Genomic DNA, 23397 nt, shown 5'->3' with positions numbered 1-23397 from the left:
AGTTACTGACCTGAAACTGAAGTGGGATCTGCGCAGCTCCCAGGTGAGGGACAGGTGAAGACAGTGGTGCTTTTCTGGGTATAAAGGTATTTTCAAGAAGTCCCATCTTTGTCACACTCACTGTTGATGTAAAGAGCTCTCCTGCAAGCAACAAACAATGCCAAAAATGAAAGGGGGTCTGATTTTGCCCCAAAGTTGCAGTGACTTGCAGACTGTTAAAAGCTAATTGCCTCATCCAGTGGTTGCAGAAAAATGAGTTCCGGTGATTAACTCAACGTGCTGGTGCTTCCCAAACTGCCTGGACATGTTGGCTCCTGATTTGGATAAGCCCCTCTCCTCCTGCCATGCCCTCTGGAAAAGCAGTTTGTCCATGGATCTTATAAAACAGATCGGATCAGGTTGGGGACGGGACTGTACCAGCTGAGAGGGGAGAATCTGGGTGTGTGGGATGGTGAGGTGTTGGAGAAGAGGAGTCAGGCACTGGGGACATCTTGGCGTGGTGGTTAACGTGGCATCAAGTGCTTGGCAGTGCCGTGCTCTGCCTTGTTTGGTGCGTGAGCTTCATTATTGAAGCCAAAATCCCATGAGCACTGCAAGAGCCAGTTTCAGTCACCTTCTCTCCCTAGGCTGCGCTGTCACTGTGTGTCACTGCCACTGTAGTTTGTCATGCTTTGTCACACGCTGCACGCCGTGGGCAGAGTCAGGAGGGGCACCCAGCACAGTCTCTGCATGGCCAGGCTTGGCTCAGTTGTTGCTCATCCTCTTGCTGCTCAGTGTTTTGCCTGATCCACTGCAGTTCTGGCTTTGCCAGGACCGTGCTCCCCACAGCTTGTCCTGAGCACGTTTGCTGACCCTTCTCTTGTTCTCTCTGTTTTGTGCTGCAGGTTGGAGGGTGGCCGTGACCATGTCCTGCCCATTGACTATTACTTCCCACCTCAGAAGACCTGTCTGATCTGTGGAGATGAAGCATCTGGGTGTCATTATGGAGCCCTCACATGTGGGAGCTGCAAAGTGTTCTTCAAAAGGGCAGCTGAAGGTAATAGGGACAGAGGAGAGGGAAGGTCACTGCCCCACTGTGGTGGCATTCTAAGATCTTTTAAACCAGGAAAGGAGAAAAATCAAGGATAAATTGATTTTTCTTTCCTGCATTTATAATTTCATTTTACAGATTGCTCTCAAAAAGTAGCCAAACCAGTTTGCCAAAATACCATTCTTTTCAGTGGCATTGAGCAACCTTGTCTCTAAGAAGGTGTCCCTCCATGGCAGGGGTGTGGACCAAGATGTTCTTTAAGGTCCCTTCCAACCCAAAGGTTTCTGTGGTTCCATGATGATCTTGGTGACCTGGTGAGACCCTGAAGCAGTTCCTGCTTCTCTTCTTGACTCTCCTGAGTGCTTTAAGCTCCCACCAGCCCACCTGTGGTCTCAGATGCACAGCTACCAGTTCAGGGGAGACTTTTCCTCTCCTGCACCCCTTCCAGAGGGTCACTTCTGTGACTGCCCACGAAACAGCACAGCCTTCTGTCCATCAGGAGCCATGCTCTGACCTGGGGGTCCATGAACCTTCTCCCCCGCCCATGAGAAAGCAACTTCTCCTTCATGTCCAGCTCCGTAGTGTCAGACTCTCCAGGGATAAGTGTGAGCCCAAATGTTCCCTCTCAACAGCAGGGTCTTTGTACCATCTTTCCTGGGGAATGAACATGCAGCTGTTTCCTTAGGCTGTGCCCCAGCACTGTCTGGTTTGTACCTGCAGTTCAGAGCTGTGGTTCTTGGGCAGCAGTGAGAGTCTGTGTTGTGGAAGATGAGCTGTCCAGCCATGTAACGTGCCTGTAGTCACTCACCAGGCTTTTCAGGAGAGATGAAGCAACACAAGCCGTCATTTTTCCTTGGTGCTAACACAGTTTATGTGGGCATTGGTGCCACTGGCTGTGGTGGCCTCAGGAGAGGGCTGGCAGCAGAGATGGGGACAGAGCTTCTGTCTCACCCTGTGCCCAACCTCTCCTTTATATGAGCAGAGGTCCCAGGCTAGGTGTGCTCACCTGCTGTTGTCAGAATGCTGCTTCTATATCAATTAGATCAATTATCATTATCCTGCCTCTTTCTGGAGTCATGTTTCCCTCATTCCTCTGTGCTGAGAGCCAACTTGCCAGTGCTGGTTCAGGGAGGAATAGGGGCTATGCCACAGGGGACATCAGTCCTGCCAAAAGGGCAAAAAGGGCAGTCAAATAATAGTTAATAAATTTTGCATGTTTCTCTCGAGTAAATCATTTGCAGATCTGTCTCTGCTGCACACCAGCTCTGTGTCAAGCCAAGTGGGTTGGCTTGTGCAGCCAGAGTAAATAACAGATGCTTGTTTAAGTCAGCAAGTTATTGTTGATTTATAGTAAGTGGAGTCTTGGCTCTCAGTCAGATGAAGTGCTGCTGGAATGAATGCTGTGTCTGCAGGTGGGTGTGGGAGCTGTGCTCCCCTGGCACCTGGGTGGGCTCTGTGCTGTGGGTGACAGGGACCAGAGGTGCCCAGGGCAGAGGGGCAGTCTGGGCTGCTCGTGCTGCTCTGAGGCATGTGTTCCCTCTCCTGATTGTGTTGTATCATTAATTTAAATGGCATTTATGTCTCTTCCTGGTTTTTCAGCCTCACAACGTGGCAGAGGGTAGGGAGCTTTTGGTCATGTTGGGATTGGGCAGCAGCCTTTGCCTTTCCTGAGGAGCCCTATGTGTGTGCAGGGAGGGGCAGGGGGTGCTGCCAAACTGGAGGGTTCATCTTACACTACCCTGAGGTACATGGGTAAATCTTTATTTTGGGGAAGTGACAATAAATCATGCTCCTTTATAGGTACTGAATGCAGGGATGGCAGGTGATGATTTACGTTCTAAGTTTTGATGAGTTTCCAGGCAGAAACTCTTCCATCTTAGAGCTGAGGAGCATTAGTGAAAGCTGATATTTCAGCGTGTTCTCATGTTTTAAAGTCCATAAAACGCTTCTCAGAAAACCTTAGGTTGCCTTTGGAGACTTCACAGCAGTAGATCAAAATGCTTCCCCATGAGAAAAGAAACCTGCTACCTTCCTGGTGCTGGTGTCAAGCTACAGCCTTCAGTGGAGGGAGCAGCAGGGGGCTGTGACTAGAGCAGCACAAACAGCATCTTGGAGGGGAGGGACATAGCTGGGCACATAATTTATTTTTTTATTATATTCTTCTGAGATAATAGTGAACTTATCTGGCAGGGATTCAGAGATATTTAAAGAGGTTTAATAGACATGGCTTCTAAGGGGTGAGAAAGGGAAAAGATTAAAAAAAAAATGTTGTGGCACTGATTCTTCTTCCCTTTGGACACACTGAGGGGTTTATGAGGAGCAGGTCACCCCTGCTTTGATGAAATATTTGACAGATTTGAGTGGTTTCACAAGTTCAGGTTGAACTTCTTTTTCCAGAAAGATGCTGGAAGAGTTAATAGAAAATCAGCAATGTTTTCCTGATCTCGCTTTGCCAGCTCTTGTGATTCACAGACTCTCTCAAGATGCCCAGGTTGTGTCCAGGCCAGCACTGCAGCACTGTGGGCATCACCTCACCTGCAGGGTCACCACCCTCGTTGTGTCACCAAGCCCAGCGTTGTGCTCTCCCTTGCAGTCACCTGCCCCAGGGTCCCAGCAGGGAGAGTCCAGAGGGCTGGGTGGCTGCCCTGTGACCACAAAGGAGGGCTCCCCCTCCTCCTTTGGTGAGCAAAAAGCTCCTCCAGCTCAGCACAGATGTTGTTTTCCCTACACGAGTAGGCAGCACACCTGAGCGTGGTGGGCATGGCTGGGCTGGGTTGAAGACACAGGAGTTCAGTCCTTGTGATGCCACCTTGTCCCTGAAACAGAAAAATGCTTCAAACAAGGCAGCTCCTGTGTCAGTTAGCAACCCAGGGGTTTCTGCTGTCCCATTCTGTCCAGGAGCAGGATCATTGTGTCTCTGCATATATCCCTGGAGAGAAGCAGACCTTCTTTGTCCCTCTGAGGTTTCTGAGGTCTGGTGGCCACCTTAGCCAGCCCAGAGCTGCCTCCTCGCAGGACTGGGATGCTTTGGGCTGTGTTCCTGATGGGGCTGCCTTTAAATAGCAGTGAGCTAAATGAAAAAAATAACACAGTATTTGGCAATTTTCCTAGCAGGCACTCAGCCAGGCTGCTGTGCAGGCTGCTCTGAGTGCCTCCATCACTATCCATATGGATTAGTGTTCTATGTTCTGACCTGCTGAGGATTAGCCTTTCACCAGAAAGATGTCTCTGGGCCAACTCAACAGCTTCTTTCCAGATTTCAAGATGACACCAAGTTAAAATGAATGCTTGGCATGTTATCATAAGCTTCCTCCTCCTTCCCAGGCTGATCCGACACGCGAAGAAATTGAGTCTGCAGAAGATTCAGTGGTGCTGCAGCACCATGATGCTCCTGTGGTGGGTTTCTCACGACTATTTGGGTGTTATTTGCCTTAAAAAAAACACGGGGAGAGAAAAAGTTGGGATGATCAGAGCTTTCCCTATGCTCACTGTAGCCATCTGGTAAATACAGAGGACTATTCAGAAAAGGACTTTGCAAAGGTAGTTCATCAGCAGTGGCTCAGATGTGGCTCCTAGGAGCCTTGTGACTGAGCCCTCTTAAGTTATTAATAGGAGCATCACATGGGAAGAGTGTCAGCACCAAACCCACAGGCCCAGCTCTGGGCATGGCCCTGCTCGTGACAGCCCCAAGGACCAGAGGCTTTCCAGGGGAGCTCTGGAGCCTCAGTGGTTACATGAGACCCAAGGGAGTTGCTTTCACAGAAAGCTTGGCCTTCTCCCCCAGCTGTTAAAATTCAGTTTATACCCTGATATATGAGAATCTCTCTTTTCCAAAAGGCATTTGCTGGTTTTTCACATTTCCAGTCGTATATCTTGCTCCAGACGTTTGCACGGATTACTTTGGTATCTGGAGGAGAAAGTTAGTCTGGGCACAGCAGCTCGTGTGGAAGCAGGCTGTTAGTTAGATGATTCCTCTGGACTGAGCAACTCACCTCCATAAATCATTATTTTTAGTCAAGAAGAACTGGAGAGCAGCTCTTTCCCTTGGCTCCCACTGTGTGCTGTGGTCCCAGGAGATGAGTGGGAGGGCTTGGAGGTGGTGGGAGCATCTTTCTCCTGGTGTGAGGTGGCCCAGGAGGGGCCAGGGTGGCAGAGGGGACACGGGCACTGCAGTGTGTTCATGGCGGGGCTGCTGCAGAGATGCTCTCGGGGTGCCTGTGCTGGTCTGGGAAAGCAGAGGGTGCTGGGTGTGACTTCACATCTGCAGTGTCCCCAGCTGGGCAGGGGTGTGTGGGTGGGAAGGGGAAAGGACAGGCTGGGTGATGGGCCTTGCAAAGAGCAGGACTGCTGGGGAACACCAGAGAGTGGGTGTAAGGTTTGGACCTGTATGTACAGGTTTGCAAAGCAAGAGCCTCTGCCTTGGAGTGACATGAGAAAACATCTCTGTTGTTTGCAGGAGAGAAAAGGAAAACAAAGTGGTTTTGGTGTTAAAATCTACAGAAGGAAAAACCAGCACATTTATCTTTAAATAAAGAATAGCTGATTGCAAATGTCTCACCTTGCGTGAGAAGTCACTACAGAGGGAAGGAACTCATCCACGTTCCCACCCTTCCCTGTTCTCCCATCTTTTAGAGCTGGTGGTTCCTGTCCTGGTGGTTAAGGAGAAATCTCTGCATCCCCAGGAATTTGTGTGAGGTGAGCTCGGCTCATTCTCACCCCCAGCAGCAGCAGCAGCACCATGAGCAGCTGTGGCTGCTCGGTTCTTTCTGTTACTGGTGAGCAGCATAAAGCAAACAGGGCTCACTTGTGCAGGCTCAGGCAACAAAGAGCAGGTTCCTGCCCCAAAAAGCCTGTCCATGAACCACGGAGCTGGCCTGGCCATCTCTGCAATGTCACTGTACCGTGACCGTGGGGAGAGCTGCTGGCTGCAGCTCCCAGGTGGCACAGCCATCCTGCAGCCTCCTCCAGGTGCCCTGTTTGTCCCCCAGGGCATTCCCAGCTCCTGGGAGAGGCTTCCTCTCCGTGTCCCTTCTCAGCAGTTCTGGAGCTGGAGATGCTCTGAGGAGCAGATGGGAAACAGCACAGTGGCCTCACTGAGCAAGGCTTGGGCTCCACTCCCAAACCTCATCCCTGCTCCTCTGCTCGGGTGCCTGATGGAGACAGAGCACAGTGAGGGATGAGCCCACAGGGTGGGATCTGTCCTCATCCTGGGGTGAGGAGGGCACTGGGGCTGTGGGGTGCTGAGTTTGGAGGAGCTGTGCCTGATCCTGGAACATCCTTGGGGGGCTCAGGCAGCCAAATCTCCTTCCAGCTCTCCATTCCCCAGAAAGTAGGGCGCCCGTTTGTGAATACCTAAGAAGGTTGAGTGGAGGGAGTGTGGCCTCAGCACTCAGTGCCCCTGGCACAAAAATAACTCCAAGTAACCCAGTTTCAGCTGAAGTTCTTTGTTACTCATCCTCCTTCTCAATGAGCTGATGAAAGGGAGGATGGTGTTTGTGCTCCTTTTAGGGTTCTTAGGGATTTAGGTGTCATTAAGGCTTGCCTGAGTATCCTTCTCATGGGAAATGAGCCAGGGAGAGGGTGAGAAGAGCTGTTCTGGGGACAGTGTTAAAATGATTTAACAGGTGTGAGGTGTGGTGGGTAGTGCAGGTGATGGCTGAGGTACAGGAGTGGGTGGTGATCCCTTTGAAGAGGACATTTCTGAGAAGGTCAAACATGGGGTGTTTGTGCAGCCCCTGGGTGCTGTGAGAGGAGTGGGCAGGGTGCTGAGCCCTGCCAGGGAGGACTCTTGAGGGTGACAGTGACAGCTGGTCCTGCCAAAACCATGACCAGGCACAAGTAGGGGGACCAGGAGGGCACTGTGAAACCTCGGGCAGTGGCAGCAAGGGCAGCAATGGTGGAGGAGTAGTGGGGGTTGCAAAATCTGTGCACCAAAATTGGTGCATCTCATGTCAAATCTGGTACATGAAGGGGTTGGATTGAGTTTATCCTGTTCATAGATTTCTGTGACTCCAAAGGGCTCTTGCTGTAGGAATGCAGAAAGTAACCCCTTGCAGGATGATAAAGAAAGGCCATGGGCTGGTTTCCCATGTGGTCCATAAGCTGCTCCTCTCTGCTGTGTGCTGAGTCCAGTTTGGTTTGGAACAGCCTGAAGAACATCAGATAACTCCTGATCCTGTAAATGAGTTCTAACTTGACAAGAAAAGTGATGATTCTCGGCTTGTCTGGCAAACGAGGCAGTGAAAAGAAGCTGTGGCCTGGAGCTGCCCAGGCTGCTCTCTGAGCGAGTGCAGGCTGAGTCTGAGGTATGGGTGACTCTGACCATTCGGAACTTCCTGAATTTCCTGCACCTCGCCAAAACCCACAGCTGCACAAGTTCCCCTGTGCAGGGAGTTGCTGGTCCCAGTTCCCTCCTGGCTGGCTGCAGATACATCCCAGGGGTCAGGGTGGCATCAGACTCACCTGTGGAGCAGCAGCTCCCCAACCCCAGTTCTCTAACCTGGAGACCACGGACCTGACCGCTATTAATGGATTGCACAAAAAATAATTCAGTCCCAAAAAGATCTGTACAGCATCATGGTTATAAGGGGACTGATGGCTGAGTAGTGTGGCAGAAGGATCAAACTGTGGTGGTCTGGGAGAAAACCAGCAAAAGCCATGCAATAGATGGATGGCATTTAGAAAATAAGAACCAAACTCTCCAGTGGGGCTTTAGGAGGTTCTTTAAAATGCTGTTTATTGTATCTAGATGACAGAGCAATTTATGGATGGTGGGTAACAAGAGCCCAAGCCCACAGCCTATTGTCTCAGCTGTAGGCTCATTTGAAGCTAACTCTAGTTTTGTTTACAATGCATTGTATATTTTTTATTGCAGAGCATCTTAAAACATGACAACTAATCAATACTTTTACTTATAGCTTGTTATAATTACTTACAATACCATATTTATGTTATTATTATCTAATCACAAAATGTTATGTTACAGTTTAAGCTAGAAGTTCTTTTTTAGTTTTCTGGCAGTGGAAATTCTTTGAGATCTTTCTTTCTACTTGCAACATGGCATTTTTGTTTGCCTATAAAAATCTTTTTGCTTAGTAAAAACATTTTTTGTATGAAGTGAATTTATCCTTTGCTCTGAGTTATAAAAACCCTTTCCAACTCACTTGCTCTTTACCTTCTAGTTATCCAGTAAAACTGGCTCAACAATTCTTCTATATCAAAACTTACTGTAATTTCTATTCCTTCTTCAAATTCTACATTCAAAAATCTTTCTGTTATGCATACATATCTATGAGACCTTCCTGTCAAATCCTTATCCTTCCCAGCACTCCAGGCTGCTCTTGGTGATCCCAAAAGAGCCCAGCCTGTGTCTCTGTTGGTATCCATCACCCACGTTGTGTTTCTCTGGTGTTTTAGGTAAACAGAAGTACCTGTGTGCCAGCAGGAATGACTGCACCATCGACAAATTCCGAAGGAAAAACTGTCCCTCCTGCCGCCTGCGCAAGTGCTACGAGGCTGGGATGACTCTTGGAGGTACGGCTGGGTCCCCTCCTGGGTCCCTGCATGTCACTTGTGTATGAACAGGCTGGAAAATGAGGCTGATAAAACACTCAGGAAACGTTTGTAGGGTTCTAATACAAAGCTTTGAATTTCTATAGCTTTTTGTTTGTGTTTCAGGAAATGCATTTTTACCTGATTTCAAACCTTGTGAATCTAAAAAAATATATAAACAGCAGGGTGAGTTGATTCTGGCTCCTGGAGCCTCAGAGCAGAGCACTCTCCTCTTTTGATGGGATTATTCCAAGGCAGAAAGGGGAAATTTCTTGGTGAAATTACAACCTCAGTGTTTTCCTTTGCTGGATGGAAGCTGCTCCTGTGTCCCTGGTGAGGGTCCTTGTTAAAATTTGTCTCCATTCCCAAACCTGTAGCCCTACCAAAACCGACAGGGTGCTGATATCCAAAATCTGAGGTTTTCTGCTCATAGTCTATAAGCTAATGTTTATCACTGAGTGTCTTCTTGTTGAGTTCATTTGATGAAATCCTTCCCTGTGTGGTGAGGCCCTGGCACAGGGTACCCAGAGGAGCTGTGGCTGCCCCATCCCTGGAAGTGTCCCAGACCAGGTTGGACAGGGCTTGGAGCAACCTGGGACAGTGGAAGGTGTCCCTGCCCATGGCAGGGGGTGGAACTGGGTGATCTTTAAATGACCCTGTGATGTTACAGTGAGGAGGAAAATGCCCTGGAAGAGGGGGTTGGCAGAGCTGCCCCTGCTGGAAGCCCTGGATTGAGGGAGCTTTGCAGAGAGGAGCCCTGGCAGTGCCAGGCACAGCACAGGGGGACAGAGGCAGCCCAGGCTGGTTGGGTGTGTCAGCATTTTGGGTTAAATCTGGCCCCAATCCTGGGATGGGCCGAGCCTCCAGAGCTGCTGGGCTGCAACAACACTGTCCTGAAGGACTTGTTACTGAAGTGACTCTGGTTTGTGGCTCACCAAGGAGCAGAGGGTTTCATTTAATTTCCCCCCAAAGGTCCCAAAAGGCAGTGCAGTCCTATCTCCCTTTTCTTAGCTTACTTTTGAGTGCTTTTTTCTGGTGAAGTTTCCTCAAGCAGGAGAAGACATACATCAGTGTAACCCTCTTCTGCAGGACACACTGACAAAATTAATGCTAATACGGATATCCCGCTCCCTTCTTTTTTCTTCATCTCTTTGGGTCACCCTGACCTGTTCTGCCTGGTCTATTTTACATTTGGTTTGGATTGGTGTAAAGGCAATTGTTAAACAGGCAAGCTGGTGGTTGCCCACAGTAACCTTTCCCACAGTGGAGGCAGGGCATTTGAAATCACTCCCAAGCTCCAGCTCGTGGTTTTTAACTGGTGGTTAATTACAGTCACTGATGGGGCACATCCCAGAAGCCCTGCAGCTCTCCTGGGGGAGGAGGAGGAGGAGGAAGAGGAGGAGGAGGAGGAGGAGGAGGGGAGCTGACACACTGCGTGCCTTCTGCAGGCTCTGCTCTGGAACAGGATGGCAATGTGTTGAAGCACTTCATTATTGATTGAGATCACAGTGACCTGCAAGCTGGTATCCACTAACCAGGATCTTCTCTCTGTGGAGAGGAAAAAGACACTCTAGAGAGGGAAAAGAAAAAAACAACAAAAAAGAACAAAAAAACGGTGATAATGCTGTTATAATGTGTTGGGTCCTGCTGGTGTGCTGGCCTGTGCCCAGAATCCCACTGCATCTCTGCCTGCTGCTGGGAAAGAAGCTGCAGGGATTCTGCCAGCCCTGAGCCCAGGAAATGTCCTGGTATGGACACAGATGTGGAAATCCTGCCAGTTCTGATCCCAGGAAATGTCCTGGTATGGACACAGATGTGGGGATTCTGCCAGCCCTGAGCCCAGGGAGCATGTGAGGTGCCAGGGGCTCTTCCTGTGGGGAACTCCAGGCTCCTGTGCCCACAGTTAAAGCTGGCAGCCACTCGAGCTGCAACTATGTGGGTCCTGGCTGGAGCAAAAACTCAAAACACGTGTAATTCCTTTCATTGTTGTTTATGGTAGAGCTACAAATCTCCTGCAGTAACAGCCCAAAGCCTGTGAAAGCCCAAGCTTGAGGCATAGCTGTGTTCAGTCCTAATTCAGGTTCAGCTGCTGGGGCAGAGCAGAGCTCATGTCTCACCAACACAGTGGGTATTGATGTGAGCATTTCCAGCCAGAGGGAATCTGACACAATTTTTCCAGAGCTATTGCATTAGTTACAATGAGTGCTGTGTTGGATGTACTTGATTTTTCATCTTGTCTATCCTTTACTTACAGCAATTGGATCTTTATTACAACTTGGTTTGCTTGATTAAAACCCCTAATTTTATTGATTTTCTGTCCCCACGATGGGTATTTGTCACCTGTGACTCAATAACCCTTTTGCCTCCTACACAGCCACCCTAGTGACATTCCTTGCTCCTTGCTCCAAGGCATATTGTCGAATCTTTAGTGTCTTCATGGCTTCTGCAGTTTGCCAACACTATCAGCCCTTGTCTGCTGACCTCAGTCCGTGCGTTCAGTGATCATCCTTAATGCTGTTATAAATGAGAGACAGAAGTGTCGATATTCAGCCAAATTTAGATTGTTTTATTTGATAAAGAAAGAGCAAGCAGCGCTGGGGAATGTGAGGGGTCACCGCCCACTCCACGCTCCACCCAACCTTGGTTTGCAGCCTCTTCTTATACTGTGGGTTCTCGTTGTAATCAATAATTTTTTTGATTTTTGTTGTCATAAGCAGTGGTGGTTGAATAAACATCCTATACACAAAGCCTTTGGGTGATAATCAGTCACAGATTGCCATCTGGGCCTTGTAGATAACCACCAGGGAAGTTCTGGGAGTCTGGTTTTTGGGATAGACAGTACTGATTACACAAAGGTAGGAAGGGCTTTTTGGGAAGTCTGATTTTGCAAGCTGGTAGCTGATACAACTGATTTGGAAAACATAACAGAACATATTATAATGTAACATAATACAACATAATATAAGATAACAAGGTGATTTTAAACAGAATGATTTTATCATGTAATTTCCATTATCTAGTGCCCATGCTTCGCTTCAGAGCTTAGTATACTGGTTTATACAAACCCCAATGCTTTTGTGATTAACACGAATCTTTTATCAATTATCACAATGCTCATCCCTATTTTCCCATCCATACATTGCCATATGGGCTGGTTGAGTAAAAATGGTTAAGTCTGGTTTTGGCATGAGTGCAGCAATGAGCCACCCTTGTAAGAAACAAACCTGTCTGATGTTGTTTCAACCGTTCAAATTGCCTTTGAGATGTAGCACTAGAGGCTTTGCCATCATTCAGCAGTACTGTCTAAGATTACATCCTTCAAGTACTTTTCATTCATGTGTCCCTGATTGACTCAGATCTCTTAAATGTGTCTCCTACAACTGGTAATGTTATTATTATCAACTGAAATTGTTGTGCCAGACAAGATTGATAGCTTGACAGGTTCAGGTTTTGACAAGCCTTGTGTGAAGTTCATAAAAAGTGCAAAGGGCAGCAGGATATAAATCAAGTCCTGTTCAGCTCCTCAGTGTCCTGCTGGCAGCTGAGTTGATGTGTGCTGCGAGGGGCTGCAGGATCTCTCCATCATAGCCAGTGCAAGAGCAGCTTTTTCCAGGTCTCCATAACTTCCCTGAGTCCTGGCATCATGAAAATTGCTGCTGGAGCCCAGAGTGCTCCTTCCTCAGAGCTTTAGAAGTGCCTGTAAGGGAGGTGCTTAAAATGTGCATCGCTTTGGACATCACTCTGAGTGTGCTCCCGGGGCTTCTTGCACTGGTGAACGTTTTATTATGATCTATAATTGTGTCCTTTAAGCTTTTTTCCAAATCCATCCAGTAGTTCCCCAGCTTGCAGGGCTTGGGGCAGTGCTGTGCTGCAGCTGTACCTCGAGGCTCCCTGGGCCCCTTGTCCCCGCTGACAGGGACAATATTGGGAACATCCCAATATTGGTCACATGTCCTAAGGTTCCTCCCACCTTGAAGTGTAATGTAGATTCTGCCCAGCCTAGCTCATCCTAGAGTGAAAACATTACGGATGTCTTTAATTCCAATTTTTAAATTTTTGTTTCTATTACCTGCTGAGTAGGAGCCACCAGCACAAAGGCGTTTGGCACAGGTGACTGAGTAGAAGCCAGTAGGTTTCAGTGTATTCAGAAGTATTTCAGTGACCTGTGGGACAGCTGCTCCTGGCATGCACAAACCCAAGGCCCGTGTGATAGTGCAGTCATCACCCACTGTCACAGAGGAGTCTGGTTTGTGGCTGCAATCTCAGAGCCAGCTCAGTAGGTACTCACTGTCTTCTCACCTCAGTCAGGATCTTTTCATACTAGATAATTAAATATTAAGGAAAAAAACCCGAAACATTTAAACCAAACCATGTGTGTGTCTTATGCATGTTTGGCTTCACTCACACACACGACCTGAGGCACTGGTTATGTCTAAATGCAAACTCTGTCACAGGCTGCCCAAGGCAGTGGTGGAGTCACCATCCCTGGGGGGATTTGACAGATGTGAGGATGTGGCACTTGGGGATGTGGGTTAGTGGTGGCCTTGGCAGAGCTGTGACTTTGGAGGCCAGGGAGAGGAGGCTGTATCAAACTGATGGCCATCACACTGTGCTGCAGCACTGTTTTCCTCTCTCATTTATTTTTATTAATCCTTTCTCCTCCCTTTTTATGGTGAAGCTTGTCTTCATTGCCCGTGCAGCAGATCATACAGAGTACAGCGCTTAAAATCAACGTTTGGAGTTAATTTACTGAGCTGCACTTTGACTTGACGTTTTTATGTTTTGCTGCTTATTTTTCTAATTACAGCTGAAAGGAAATTCGAGATAAGTACCATATAATGAAGGAGACAAAACCCCAAGGACAAGTGGTTTGATGTTGTATTCCCTGCTGAAGGAAGCCATGGGGTTTTGTTCTCTAATTAGTTGGGGTTTGGATTTGGTGAGGGGTGGCAGTAGCAGGCCACCTGTGCTGAGCAATGTCATACTGGTATCAATGAGGGGAGCAGGGACTCTCCAAGACCTCTGGTATCACACCTCAGGAGTGCTGGTGTGCCTTGCAGACAGAGCAGCAGCTGTGGTTAAGAGCCAGGTGTGTGGGGAAAACACCTTTTTATGTTGGCCACAGAGTCAGCAGCTGCTTTGGTGCCCTTGCAGCCTGCCTGCACTGCTGATGAGGATGGTGAGGCTGCACAGACCCAGCTTGGGTCTGCTCCCCCTCGGTGGAGTGGCTGGCAGACGCCAGGGAAACAGCCCTGGAACCACCTGCTAGCTGCTGAAATTTCTGTAATATGTGTGTTTTCTGTAATATGTGTGCAGTGTGTTTAGCAGAGCCTGGCTGTGGGGCAGCAGGCATTGCAGGGAGAAGGCTTTTATTTCAGATGCATCCTGAATTCTACCCTGGTCTGGGATAGAACAATCTCACTCGGGCATCCAAGTGCAATGATTTTTCTCCCTGGAACATGATTGTGTATTAAGTTTATAATCTTGTATTGATAAACTCCTCTTTTTGATTGCATATGAGCAGTAGTTTGAGTTGAGTCACAACCTCTTCTCTCTCTTCCCTGGATCTTCCTCTCTAAGTGGGAGTTAGAGACTGGTGATGGCTGAGGATGTAAATGATGTTGGTTCTTTTCCATGTGAGATTAGCAATGGATTGGATTTTGTCACGCAGTGTGTTCTCCTCTTGTCCTTAGGTGAGAACTGCAATGCCAGGGCACTCCTTGGGCAGTGCCCACTGAGGGAGGAGCTGCTGCTGCTCATCACTTTTCCTTTCCTCATAGCTATAAAGGATGGAGCTAAGAAGCCCTGACTATTTTTAAATAGATTTTAAAGTATCCCACTAAACTCTGTTTCCCACAGCCCGCAAGCTGAAGAAGCTGGGTAACCTGAAGGCACAGGACGAGCTGGAGGGAGCCAGCTCATCCAGCCCCACGGAGGAGCAAGCTCCCAAGCTGGTGATGACACGTATTGATGGCTACGAGTGCCAGCCCATCTTCCTCAACGTCCTGGAGGCCATTGAACCTGGTGTGGTGTGTGCTGGCCATGACAACAGCCAGCCTGACTCCTTCTCCAACCTGCTGAGCAGCCTGAACGAGCTCGGGGAGAGGCAGCTGGTCTACGTGGTCAAATGGGCAAAGGCCCTGCCAGGTGAGAAGGAAAGCAAACAAATCCTCTCCCAGTTTCAAAGCCCTTCTGCAGTGCTGGGGGCAGGTGCAAAGGGGGTGGTCTGAAGCTCCTGGTCCATCACACAGCTCCTGGGGGGCTGTCTCCATGGCAGTGTGTGTGTCCCCTGCCTGGGAAGCAGCCTGGAGCAGCGTGGGACTTGTCCCTAGAGGGGCTGATGATGGGAGAGGGAACTGAGGGGTGATGGAATGTGCTGGAATCATACTCTGGGTTCCTTTAGCCCCTGGCCAATGATACCATGTGGGCACAGGGCACTTCCCCCCATGGCAGGGCTGCAGCTGGTCCAGGTTCAGGGTCCTGCTCTTCTCCCCCTCTCTCCATGGAGGTTTTGCTCCACTTCCAGGCTGTGTCTGCCAGCCCTGCAGAAGTGCCCTCTAGAACAAGGACTAGCCCTGTCCCAGGACCCACCTAAGTGATGAAAAGGGTAAATTGCATCATGGCAGAAGAGCAATGCAGAATCCCAAAGGGCTCTTCTTCTCAGGTTGCCCATGTGATAGCCTGGTGGGATATATTTATGATACCTTCAGAGAGGTAGTACAGGTCAGGAATTTTCCAGATGCTGGTCAGCAGGTGCAGTAAGTGGAGTGTCCTGGTGACTGATGTATTTATTGAGCTGGCACTGCAAGGTTGGTGACATGCTGCCTGTTCCACGCTGTAATCCTGGAACTGAGTGAGTGGGATTGTAGAGGGCTGAGCTCAGTCTGGGCACAGCAGGAGCCAGCTCACCTCCCAGCATCCCCGAGACTGGGGCATGGGGCCAGCTCCTGCCACCTCCTCCATTCTGGCCCCACTCCTCAGGGGACACCATAGAAAAGAGGGACCCCACTCCTTGTGTGTGTGGGGTGATAGAGCCAGAGGAGGAGACTGAGGCACAATAAGTTTGCCACTCTGCCAAATCCTGGTGATGAGCTGTGGTCAGGTGTCTGATGTCCCCAGGAGTTTAGCAGCCCCCTAGACTGGTGCTCCCAATGGGATATTGGTCTGAATACCCTAAAATAAGGAGTAGCCCATTCTGTTTCTGCCATTCTTGAGTCACTTGGCTTGTAAAACCAGGGAGAAATCCTGCTTCCCCTTTGGCTTATCTACACCAGACATCAAGATCAGACACAGAGACACCATCAAATACTTGGCATCCAGGACTGAGGCTCTACCACTGTAGTAGTGCTGATGGAAAGGGAGAATTCTTTGGAAAACGTTTTCTATCATAACCACCCCCTTATCATGGGGTTTTACTCTCCTGGACTGCACCTGATGCCCGACCCCTCAGTGTGTAGTGGGGTCAGCTGCTGCCCTGCTCCCCCCAGGGCCAGCACCGACTGTGCCAGGGTGGCATCTGGGGAAAGTTCATTCTCCAGCTTGTTTGCCTTGAAGAGCTCTCCAAGCCACAGAGATCCTTCCCTCAATGGGTTGTAATTATACTCTGGAGCTGTTAAGTTGTTTTAATATTTGATTGAAATAATGAATGATTGCCTTGAAACTCAATTAAATTTGCCTGTTTACAAGTATGCTGAAAAAACCAGCATTGGAGGTGGTGTAAGCATGCCTGGGTTTAACTCTGGGCTGCCATCTGGGACTGGTAATTTGAATTTAGTTGCTATTTTTGTTTCCCTTGCAATGTAGCTGAGGTTTCCATGCTCATTCCCACAGTTACTAGGTCAATGCAGTGTGAATGGGACAGAAACCAGAGCACCTGTACCCATGGCAGGGCTGCCTGCTGGCTCTGAGCATCACATTAAAATCCAGTTACCTAAATTTGGTGAAGTCCTAATGGGACTTTCTCCTCTCCTTGTGTCCAAAGTCGCATTTCTTCCCTTCCAGGGGCAGGTTTGTGCTTATCTATCCTTGATTTCCAGTCAAGGTGAGAGCTCCATGTCATAATTCATGTCCTGAGACATGCTGAGCTTGGGCTGTGGACTGACCACCTTGTCCTAAGAAAAGTGCTGCAGGAGAGCTGGAGTCTGCATGGACACAGCCCTGCAAACTGCAGGAACCCAACAGTGATTCATAACATGCCTCCCTCATTGTTTATTAGGATTTCGCAACCTGCACGTGGATGACCAGATGTCAATAATCCAGTACTCTTGGATGGGCCTGATGGTGTTTGCTATGGGGTGGAGATCCTTCACCAACGTCAATTCCAGGATGCTTTACTTCGCTCCAGATCTGGTCTTCAATGAGTAAGTGCTAAACAACAACAGCCTAAAGCTGAGCTTTAGGTCAGCCCAGGTGACAAACTACACTTTGAGCACTTACACTGAGCCCAGCCCAGCCTGGCCATGCCCAGCCTGCTCCCCACTGCCACCACCCGTGGTGACCTCCAGGAGCAGTGAGGGCTCTGTGGTGCCTCTCTGGGTCCTTCTGCCTGCTCCCTCAGCCTTGCTGTGGTGCTGACACCCACCAGGGCAGCAGCAGAACCTGGTAGGGGTGAGGGCTGCTCCATTTCTGCCTTTCTGCCACAGGGTTTGAATTCCAGTTTCCAGCTCTGTTGGGCAGCTGGGGTGAGCAGAGATAGAGACAAAATGTACTGTGAGATCCTGGTGGGCTCTCCTTGATGTCCCATCAGCTTAGAGCTGGGGAGGGCTTGCTGGCATTCAGATAGACGAGCCTGAACCCAATAACCAAGCACAACAGCAGGCAAACCCCCACCTGAGAGCTCCAAGTCGGCCTCATATCCCTCACAGACAGAAATGTTTGGGAAATCATTGCAGTCACTCTTCAGACAAATGCTGCAAGTCACTTGTAGCCATCTGTGTCCAGTGGGGATCACACACAGACATTTTGGAAAATGCTCCCGTCCTGCATGTGGCATCCCTGGGACAGAGCTCTTGGCAGGAGGGTTTGCTGGGTCAGGGAGTGCCCTCCCTGTCACACACGGGCACTCTGGGCTCCGTGCCATCTGTGCCCGTCTCACCCTGCCAGGTACCGCATGCACAAATCCAGGATGTACAGCCAGTGCATCAGGATGCGGCACCTCTCCCAGGAATTTGGGTGGCTTCAGATCACACCCCAGGAGTTCCTCTGTATGAAGGCTCTCCTCTTCTTCAGTATTAGTAAGTAACCACACCCCGCCCTCCACAGAGCTCCAGCACCCGCTGCTGCATTGCCCTTGAGGCATCTGGTGCTTTCCCTGTGCCTGGACTTTCACTTTCCAGGAGGAAGCTGGGGATGTCCCTGCTTCACCCTTCCTCCTGCTCTCTTGTTGTTGTCACTCTCTGGGTTCCTCTCACTGTTTCCTTCCCATCCCACCCAGTTCCAGTGGATGGCCTGAAGAACCAGAAGCTCTTCGATGAGCTCCGCATGAATTACATTAAGGAACTCGACCGTATCATTGCCTGCAAGAGGAAGAACCCCACCTCCTGCTCGAGGAGGTTTTACCAGCTCACCAAGGTCCTGGACTCCGTGCATCCGGTAAGAGAGGACAGGGGTATGTCCATCTATGCACATAATGTCCATCTCAATGCATAAGAAACAATATAAAAAAGAAACTTCTCACGGTGAGAGTGATCATTCCCTGGGACATCCTCCCCATCATGGGAGGAGTTCAGATGCAGCTGGAGGGAGCACTGGATAGTCTCATCCAGGCTCCCTTTCCCTCTGTCGTGTGTCTTCCCAGAGAAAGCACTGCCCAGGGACTTGTTTAACCAGCTCTCTTCCTTCCCCAGATTGCCAAGGACCTGCATCAGTTTACATTTGATCTCCTGATCAAGGCACACATGGTGAGCGTGGACTACCCGGAAATGATGGCCGAGATCATCTCTGTGCAGGTTCCCAAGATCCTGTCTGGAAAAGTCAAGCCTATCTACTTCCACGCACAGTGATCTTTCAGAGGGACCCCCGTGCTGCCACCCCCATTCCAGCCATCTCCTGCCTGTTACTTCTGCACTACTGTCCTGCAGTGCCTTGGGGAATCCCTCTGCAGCAGTGGCCAAGGGGATGGGCAGTGACAGACGTGCTGGGATTCCTGAGATGATTATTTTCCTGAGGTACCTCTGAACTGAACCCCTGGCGCTGGCCTCTGCCTGGCTCCAGCTGCTCACGGTGCTGGACAGGGACTGGCAGGGCAGTGGCACCACCTGAGTGTTCTCCTCTGTTTGTCACTGTGACTCCAGCAGCCCAGGGCCACGGGGCAACAGGAAGAGTGCCAGCAGTTGGTGAGTTTGGGGTGGTTTTTATAAAAAGAACACAACACAAAGCAGGTTGCAGCTCTGTGTTTGCCTGTGGGTTTTGTTGCCAGCCTCCTTCCGGACATTTTGTTTGCATTATGGTGCTGGGAAGCAGATAAGTTCAAACATTGCAGAAGACAAGCAGAGCAGAGCTGGGGGACAAATTTGTGGCTGAGTTCACAGGCCCTGCAGCCACTGTGGGATCTGCTCTGGTCAGCTCGGCCCTGGGACCTGCCTGTGCTGCCAAGATGTGAGGATGGAGTGGACAGGCTGCCAAGGAAGATCACCTTGGAAATCTCCCAACGGCGGCTGGCTCCTGTTTTCCACCTGGAATATTTTTCCTATGGCCTGTCCAGCTGGGTCTTGGTCTGCCCTGCAGACTCCTGGGTGCTCAGCAGTCACATTCCTGTCCTGGCCAGCTGCTGCTCCCTGGCAAACCCACCTCTGAAAGTGCCTGATGCCCTCGGACCTCACACCTGCCTGGCTCCCCTGGGCACCTGCAGCCCCTGCCCTACACCTGCTCTGCTCCTGTCATGGCTCTGCAGATCTGGGATTCCAGCTATGCTATTTCCCTTCATTTGTCCCAAATATTTTATTTTTTCCAGTGCCAGCAGATGAGTGTTCTGGAGCCAAGACCAAGGCCAGGGTCTGTGAGACCTGTGGGACCATGGGACTCCTCTCTGCATCCTGTCTGTGGGGAGGTGGCTGTGGGAACTGGCTGGAGCCACCACGGCGCTTTGGGGTCAGGAAGGGAAACACCAAGAGGCCCCCTGCTCTTGGAAGCAGCACTCACAGCTCCTGCTGATGGCAGTGGCAGATGGCAGCCCAGGGGGACACCATGGTGAACTCACTGTCCCATGTACACGGTCCTGTATGCACCACCCCACCTACCCACCATCCTTTACACCACCCCAGCCATACACCATCCCTTACACCACCCTCTACACACCATCCCTTACACACCATCCCTTACACACCACCCACACCCATCACACCCATACATCATCCCACACACATCACACCCATACATCATCCCACACACATCACACCCATACACCATCTCATACACCATCCCATACACATCACACCCATACACCATCCCTTACACACCATCCTTTACACCACCCCAGCCATACACCATCCCTTACATCACCCTCTACACACCATCCCTTTACACACCATCCCACACCCACACACACCATCCCACACCCACACACACCATCCCACACCCACACACCCAGCCTGTTCCCAGCACACACACAGTGGCCAAGCCTGCATGCCCTGTGATATTTTAGTTCCCCTGTTCCTGCACATCCTGAGTACATCAAAACCACCTGCTCAGACTCAGACAGGCTGTCAGTGACCCTGTGGGTCACACATCCCATCATGGGCTGTGACATGGTCTGCCATTACCAACCCAGACATCTACAAGGGATCCTTGTGCCAGCACAGACAAACAGCAAACTCTGCACCCTGCCAGGGCAGTGAGCCCACCCAGAGCCCTGTGCCCACCCTGTGCCCTGCTTTCCAGGGAATTCCATCATGGTGCAACTGCTCCTTTACATACTTGGAGTAAAACAAACAATTTCCCTGATACTTTCCAATTTTTTGATGAGATTTTCATTATATGAAGGAGTGGGGAAAAAGCCCCTATTGAAGGGGAGGATCTTTCTTTGCAATGGTTTTCCTTCCTGTGCTCAATATGGCTCTGATCCTGCTCCTCCTCCTGAAATCCTCTCATGTAGGGAGCAGCAGAATCCATAGGTGAGCTTCCTGGCTGGCAGCCAGTGGGTTACTTCTCTTAGAGCCTCCCCTGTGCCAGGGGGCTGCTGGCAATTTCAGTGCTGATGTGAGCTACAGATATTTGCAAATGAACCAGTAAAAATTCCAGCTGGTGCATCCCTGTCTTCTGGAAATTTCCCTGGTTCTTCACAGCAGAGCTCAGTGAGCAGATGAGTGGTGAATCCCAGTCCCTGTTACCAGCTTGGGATGGCTCCAAGCAATTGGAACAGCAATTTGGGAGAGCTTTGTGCTTTACACAGGCTGGTGGCAGTAAAGGTTTTGTTGGTTAATGAGTGTGGCAGTGTCCTGCTGGGCGTTCATCTGCTGGGAGACTGGAAAGAGGCCAAACCTGGCGGGGATTTGCCCACCCTGCTTCTCATGTGAATGAGAAGTGGGGGAGCAGGGGAAGGATTCTGCCCGTGTATCACCTGCCCTGGCTGTGTCACCTGGTGTGAAGCTGCTCTGGACAGTGAGAGCTGAGAGGGGCAGGGGCTCACGGGGAGCACCCCCAGCCCAGGACAGAGGGGCAGTCAGGGGCATTGAGGTCATGTTCTCTGTCTCTCCAGTATCACAGTACACTTCTGCAACTTGTTCATTTAAAAGTTGTGTTTCTACAATATAATTACCAGGAAATGTGGGAGCCAGGACTTGCAGCACCTGTGTGTGTATTTACTGGGGGAATTAATGCTGTTTCCATGTGGATTTTCATGAGCTGCTGCAGGAACTGGGGAAGAAGAGGCTTTAAGAAATACCAAAGTCCAACTCCTGCCATTTATCTTTATGCTTTTTGTTTTCTTCTGCATTTTCTTGTCTACTTTTGCTTTAATAAAGCAAGGAGAATTTCACCGTGTTCAGAGTCCCAAAGAAGCTGTCCCTGAGGCTCTCCTGGGGCTGGCTGAGCCCTGCAGTGAGGATCCCCTGGGTGTCACAGCTGAGAGCCAAACATCTCCACGTTCCCTGTGGATTCCCTGACTCTGCTCTGGCTCATCTCAGAGGTGTGGGGGGGTTCTGAGCTGGCTCAGTCTGGCTCAACCCAAGGCAGCAGGTGGAGGACAAGGGATACAGACATTGGCATCTCCCTGGGAGCAGTGTTTGTGCATGGATGGGCACCATTCCATAACAGAGGGTGTGGGATAAAGGATGCTGCCTTTAGTGAGGGCAGGAGGGATGATTCCTCAGCCCTGTGTCATGCCAGCAGCAGTGAGACAGATCAAATGGTGCAGTGACATGGAGCATTCCCAGGGCAGGGATCACTGACCTGTGCCCACCTGAGCCTGCCAGGCTCCTGCCAGCACCCCCTGCCTCAGCAGGAGCAAGAGCCAGGCCAGCAGCTCTCTGCTTGGAGAGGCTGTGTTGAGTCTGGAGAGCTGGCAGCATCCACATGCCACTGCCATCATGTCCCAGAGGCCCTTGGTGCTTGGCTCAGGGAGCAGGGTGCTTGGTGAGGGATGTGGAGCTGGGGCAGGACCCTCCCTGCAGTCCCATCCTTGCTCTGGGCTGTGGGGTTGTCACTGTGGTCTCTAGGGAATGCTGAGGACTATTCTGGTGTCACCAGGTGTCACCTGCCTCCAGCCAGCCCGAGAGCCCTCACAGTCACCTCCCAGCACCAGCCAGCCCTGCAGTCCCCCTGGTGTCCCTCCCCTTGCTGAGCTCTTGCCCTGGATGTTTCAATAACATAATGTATGCTAAAATTATCTATTTCTATATAAAATAAAGGCATGGCCCATTTTCTATTGCTAAAGATATCTATTTAGTGACATGCTCTAAGAGTCCTCTCTGGTTGCACACTGAGGTACTGGATGCTTTGCAGGAGATGAGTCAGAACGTGCCAATTTAATGGAGACTTTTAATTATTTTTTGGCTGGGTGCTGCCCAGTTTGCAGAAGTCCCCCCCTTTGTGGCATGCACAGAGCACACACTGGCATAGGCTGGGGTTGGTATCAGCTTCTCCAGCTTTCCTGTGTCTTCTTGAGCTTAGACAGGGACAGTGTTTGCATTTGGGGAACAACAGGGTGTCCCTTGTTTCTTCCCTCTTTGACTTGCACAAAATGTCCTCACATTCGGGCGGAATGCTGGGGCTACAGAGAGTGTCTGTGTTTGCAGGCTCAGGGCTGGCTGTGGGCAGGCAGGGTGTCCTTCCAGGTGGGTCAGAGCCTCCCTTGCCCACTGGCACCTGCTCCCTGTGCTCATTCCCTTCAGCAGCAAGGGGACACTGTGCTCGTGACTCACAGAGTAAATCTCTGCACCCACATAAACCCTTAGCAAGTGGATAAAAAGCTGCTCTCTGTGCCGGATATTTGGTGTTCTGTGGAAATTTTATGCTGTTTCTCTTTGTTAACATGTCTCTGTAATAATAAGAGTTCTCTATTTGATATATTTTACTTTCTTTGTAATAAGCCAAAAAGCTCATTGCTGGTGCCTTTTTGCCTGGGGAGGCCTCCCAGCCCACAGCTATGTTCCTGGGAGTAACAAAGGCCAGTGTCTGCAATTGCTCCTTCCACCAGAGCAGGGGGAAAGAGAGAAGCCAGAAGAAAAAAAGCCAGCAGCCTTGGAATGGCAGAGAGACTTCGGGGTCTCTCTGGTTCTTTCCTGGAGCCTCCAAGGTGAGGCTGAGCATGATGCTGGGGATGCCTTGGCCCCATTTTGGTGGGACTGTGACCCTGGAGACCCCACAACACGTGGTGCAGG

At 50.2% G+C, this 23397-nt stretch overlaps 1 protein-coding gene across 1 annotated transcript in view; it reads left to right on the top strand.

The window, feature by feature from the left end:
* AR (androgen receptor) overlaps window positions 1-21554 on the top strand; it is a 38320-nt gene extending 16766 nt beyond the window's left edge. Inside the window, exons 2-8 of the mRNA XM_014887830.2 lie at window positions 885-1036; window positions 8447-8563; window positions 14441-14728; window positions 16797-16941; window positions 17684-17814; window positions 18015-18172; window positions 18427-21554. Of these exons, the coding sequence (XP_014743316.1) occupies window positions 885-1036; window positions 8447-8563; window positions 14441-14728; window positions 16797-16941; window positions 17684-17814; window positions 18015-18172; window positions 18427-18582 (1147 nt within the window). The 3' untranslated portion in view covers window positions 18583-21554. The remainder of the gene's footprint in view (window positions 1-884; window positions 1037-8446; window positions 8564-14440; window positions 14729-16796; window positions 16942-17683; window positions 17815-18014; window positions 18173-18426) is intronic.
* Window positions 21555-23397: the final 1843 nt, after the last annotated feature.

The sequence above is a fragment of the Sturnus vulgaris genome, chromosome 14 (assembly GCF_052056855.1).
Source record: "Sturnus vulgaris isolate bStuVul1 chromosome 14, bStuVul1.hap1, whole genome shotgun sequence".
Lineage (NCBI taxonomy): Eukaryota > Metazoa > Chordata > Aves > Passeriformes > Sturnidae > Sturnus > Sturnus vulgaris.
This window is presented reverse-complemented; position numbering and strand designations above follow the sequence as displayed.